The sequence below is a fragment of the Melanostigma gelatinosum genome, assembly GCF_949748355.1.
Source record: "Melanostigma gelatinosum genome assembly, chromosome: 8".
In the NCBI taxonomy this organism is placed as follows: Eukaryota; Metazoa; Chordata; class Actinopteri; order Perciformes; family Zoarcidae; genus Melanostigma; species Melanostigma gelatinosum.
Window position 1 is genome coordinate 14,898,560 of NC_136641.1, and position 4,430 is coordinate 14,902,989.

Genomic DNA, 4,430 nt, shown 5'->3' on the forward strand with positions numbered 1-4,430 from the left:
TGAGGGTCTTTGACAGGAAAACCCCCTCGGCAGAGAAAAATAACAGGAGCCCAGAGCGGCTGGAGGAGCAGTTGGCCCTGCTGTAGTTTAAATTTAGACTGTTAACCACTGACAGGCCATGCTTGGGGATGGTTAGCGGGGTGTGGGAGTGGAGGTGGGAGGGGGGGGGGGGGTGTAAGGTAGAAGATGGGAGTAGATGTGATCAGGGAGAGGTTGGGTCAGGGCAGCAGTGGCAGACTAGAGCACGAGAAGGGGACAGACACAGTTTATGGGATTTGCGCAGTAGCAGAATATCACCATTAGCCCCCTGAACCTTCTCAAAACAGACTCAACTATCAAACACTGTTTACATGTTGGATATTCTCTATCTGAATCCTTGGGGGGGGGGGGGGGGGGGGTCTAGTTGTATTTATACTAAACGGTTTGTATACTGCTTAAATAGAAGATGGTAAAGGCGTCACAATATAGAAAATGCAAGCAAGATTGACATTTACCAATCAATGGTAAGCCTTACTTTAGACCAATACTCCAACGTCTCGTTTTGTAAATTTAAGATTCAAATGTGATCAAAATGGAGTGTCTAGATAGTTGAGTGGTTACCGCGCGTGGCATATACCTTCAACATACACCTTGTTAAAAAACAACAAAAAAGAATCACTCATTTGTACAACAGATTTTTGATGATTTGGGGAACAAAATAACAGCTTCTAACTTTTTTGTTTGTGTACAGTCCATGTGTGCAAGCCCACTTATTGTGTACTCTGTCAACCCCCTATAGTCAATCAGCAATAGCAGCGACTTGTGCTGCACTCATCCAGCGGAAGGGAAAAAAAAAAGAAAGTATTTATATTTTTTTTTTATTTCACATCAAGCAGAATGTATAAATATGAGCAGTGACATAATCCAGTGAGACTGGAGTAATATACAACACAACACGGATACTAGTTATAGGAAACTATACTTACATTAATCAATCAAAAACACTTCAATGACAATACAAACCATGACAGACTAATGAACTGCAGTTCACAGTGTGCATGAGAGGATGTGAAACAGTTTGCTGGATTAAAAAGGTCCCTAACAGGGAGCTTCAGCAGTGGGATGCAACAGGGAATTCACCGACACATAAGTATGCACATGAGGGCAAAGAGGCATCCTGGTTCCGCCACACTTAACCGCATTATCAGCAGCTTTACTGATTTAGGACATTCTCCAGTCGTAGAGATTTGATTACACCGAGGATAGCTTTAGAGCTTTGTGAAACGCCCCGTTCTCCAGTTCTCTCTTTGCATGAGACAGTATGTTCACGCAAAAACCTTTTTCAAATCAGTTTTCACAGTTACATTCAAGATAAAAGATTTAATTTATACTAAAAACGAACACTATTAAAACTAATGAATTGGTAGACCTTACTGTCGGTTATATTTTATAACTGAATTACTGACATTTAGGATCCATGTTTTGACTGAACGTTGTTGTCACACATTCACCCTCACAAGGAAAGAAACAGAAAAAGGCACATATTAGGGCTCTTAAATGTAGCACGGTCAAAGCTTTAAAACAACAAACCCCATAATGTATAATCCATTAATTACTCTATTAATCCAAATGATACTCAATATACCCAGGTAACAGCAACGGGAGAGAAATAAATTACTAAAATGATTACTAGTGCTAAACTAGGAAACGTGCGATGCTTGACAATAGGTAGAGAACTCTTTCTACCCAAATAGCTAAATAGACCAGTCACATACACAAAGCGTTTCTGTTCCGAGGTAACTTCATAAATTATGCTGCAAGAAAAAAAAAACTGCTTAATATACCAAATTAGCAAGAAGCTAAAAAGAAAAACGATATCGAGGAATCTTAGAAACTATTCAGTCTCGCTTAATTTACTAAATCAAGACATTCAAAATCTGTTGCATTGCAAATTGCTGAAATGATTGAGATGGTTTCAAGCTGTTAACAGTGCACAACCATACCATTTTTTTTCACAACTGCAACTTTGCCTAAAATGTTACACATAATAAATAAAAAGCAACTGCTTGTTAGATCAGTGTGTTTAAATGTCTTCTTCGTGAGGAAATACTCATTGAGAGGGTGCCGTACACAGCATTAACAAACAGGTTAGTAGTAGTGCAGCTGGTGACAGTGTAATAGCGCTGAGCCCAGGTAAGTTAAACCTCCTTTGAGGTCAGCTGTGGGGTTTAACTAAGCATCTTGTGGCGGTCAAAAACTGTCTTGCGTTGTTCCTGGACCTGCTTTTTCCAGCGCTGCTGTGCTCCTTCAACCCGCTCCAGCACCGTGTTTCCTTTGGCCTGGGCACTGTCCACAGGAGGACGCATCTCCTGAACACACAAAAACAAAGAATAAATGAAAAATGCAAGGATTTCACATTCAACCGATATATAATAAAGGCATATTCTGTATGCAGTGTGCGAAATACAAAGTTGATCCAGGGCTTGGGCGAGACCTCCCACAATTGCCACATGACTGACGTGTGTGTGTGTTTGATTACACTTGTTATTTGTTAGAATGGTTACCTCAGAGTCCTCCTCATTGTGCAGTGGCTGAGTGTAGGCATCATGTTTGCGAATAAGAGGATCAACCAGCAGCAGGAACAGCATGTAGAGCAGCAGCGCACCCACAACAGACAGGTAAATGATGATGGTTACCTGGGACGGACAGAATGGAAAACATTTAGAAATATGGTATATTTGGAGGTATATTTCAAAGTCACTAAAATCCCAAAGAAAGCTGGTGGTACCTTGATGGTGTTGCTACTTCGTTCCTCGTACTTGCACTCACACAACAGGCAGTAAGCTTCCACGTCATGGCCAGGCACCGGCATGGGCTCCACTACATGGAGGCAATTACTGTAAAACACATCAAAGAGTCGGGATGGACGGGCAACTCTTAATCGTGTTTCTCAATGACTGAACGACTAAATAAAAGCCTTCTCTTACCAATCCTTCTGAGACACATTTCGGTTATATATGTGGCCAGTGAAGTTTCTGTATGGCGGGCAGATGCACTTGCAGCGAACATCCTCAAAGTTCTGGAATCATCAAAAGAATTGAGTAAAAGTGAGCACAAACCCAGCGAACTGCTTACTAAAATGCCTGTTTACATGCCATGTTTTCTCCATAGCACTAGCCCTCTCTCTGCATTATTAACAAAAGTGGGTTAAAGAAAAAGTGAGTAATTATTGCTTGAAAGGCAATAATTCTGAATTAACACCGTTAAATATCATAGTCAAATATATCCTTTAAAATGCTTCACTTTTCATCAAGCCAATCATTATTTACAGAAACTTAAGAATTCAATGCAAACTTTACTTTTCGTAGGAAACCCTGGTGCATTCATTTTGGCCTTGACTGCAAGCAAAAACAATGTTTTGATATAATGACCCTCAAGTTACATTAAAATGAATTGTTTGGATACACCGGGTACTCATATTCATATTCAATTTACCTCAGTCCATTTACTCTGACCACATTTCATAATCATGAATCACAATTTACAAGGAAGAAGCCAAACTAGTATTATAAATGTCACACAGCAGTTTATGGATGTTACTACGGAGTGTTTCTGAAAGCATCTGTCACGCTGCGTGTTTTACCTTCGCCTGCACAACAACAAGAGCATCCAGCAGCAACAACGTCACCACCGCGGGAACAACAGACGTCCACGATCGTTTCCTTCCAGAGGACATGTTCCCACAGGAGACACGATTTGATCGATGGTCTCAGAATCAGCTGCAGCGCTCTGTCAAAAACAAGCGCAGCGTTAGCAGTTAGCTAGCAAGAAAAACACGAGAGTTCACTGCAGAACCACTGAAGCTAAAGGCAACTTTAACTATCAATACACTTTACCTACGTTGTAATGGTAGCTGGAGTGTTTGTCGCTGCTATGCATTCAGGATGTAGCTAATGCACCAGCCAGCTGTATTTATTTAGAAGAAAGAAATGTTGGACTTCCTTGTTCCGGGTTGTCGTCATACGTGCGCCACGCAAGAAACATGCATCGACACTGACACCTACTGGACACAAATGCAGAAATACACGTGCACTCTTTGTAACTTGCATTTTATGTTACATTGTTCTCCACAACATTTCAGAGTTAAATAGTGTACTTTTCTTTTTACTCATATTACAGCTTATATTAAAGACAAGTGTCTTTAATATTTTACACATAAAATGCATGGTAATCTAATAGAATATGATGGAGTGTTATTTACAGGGTGTAGTAATGAGGGGAATATTGGAACTAACTACCCAGGGCCCCAACATGCATAGGGCTCTAAGAAAGTCTGCAATTAAAGGGTTTTCTGCAAATATAATTATAATTAGCATTATACATAAACTAGTCCTGTTGGGCCAAATCAATTGTTAGTCAAGAAAGTTTCCAAATGCTCTTTGAGCCTCTCC

At 40.4% G+C, this 4,430-nt stretch overlaps 1 protein-coding gene across 2 annotated transcripts; it reads right to left on the reverse strand.

Moving 5' to 3' along the window:
• Positions 1-866: 866 nt before the first annotated feature.
• On the reverse strand, positions 867-3,991 carry tmem9 (transmembrane protein 9). Of its 2 annotated transcripts, none has more exons than XM_079274489.1 (6): positions 3,880-3,991; positions 3,623-3,768; positions 2,967-3,058; positions 2,768-2,876; positions 2,544-2,675; positions 867-2,348 (listed from the first exon to the last, which is right to left on the reverse strand). In XM_079274489.1, the coding sequence occupies exons 2-6, from the start codon at positions 3,713-3,715 to the stop codon at positions 2,208-2,210; spliced, it is 567 nt and encodes a 188-aa protein (XP_079130615.1). In that variant the 5' UTR covers positions 3,716-3,768; positions 3,880-3,991; the 3' UTR covers positions 867-2,207. The 2 variants fall into 2 exon arrangements, with proteins under 2 accessions (XP_079130615.1, XP_079130616.1); XM_079274490.1 differs by having other exon boundaries at positions 3,623-3,758; positions 3,880-3,904.
• Between the last annotated feature and the right edge of the window lie 439 nt (positions 3,992-4,430).

What these genes read in the sequence shown, in the direction of transcription:
- tmem9 (XM_079274489.1), bottom strand. Translation starts at nt 3,715, where the DNA reads ATGTCCTCTGGAAGGAAACGATCGTGGACGTCTGTTGTTCCCGCGGTG. An exon ending in AATGTGTCTCAGAAGGATTG is followed by an intron (nt 2,877 to 2,966) that starts GTAAGAGAAGGC and finishes TGTGTTTTACAG; the next exon opens with TAATTGCCTCCATGTAGTGG. An exon ending in GAAGTAGCAACACCATCAAG is followed by an intron (nt 2,676 to 2,767) that starts GTACCACCAGCT and finishes TGTCCGTCCCAG; the next exon opens with GTAACCATCATCATTTACCT.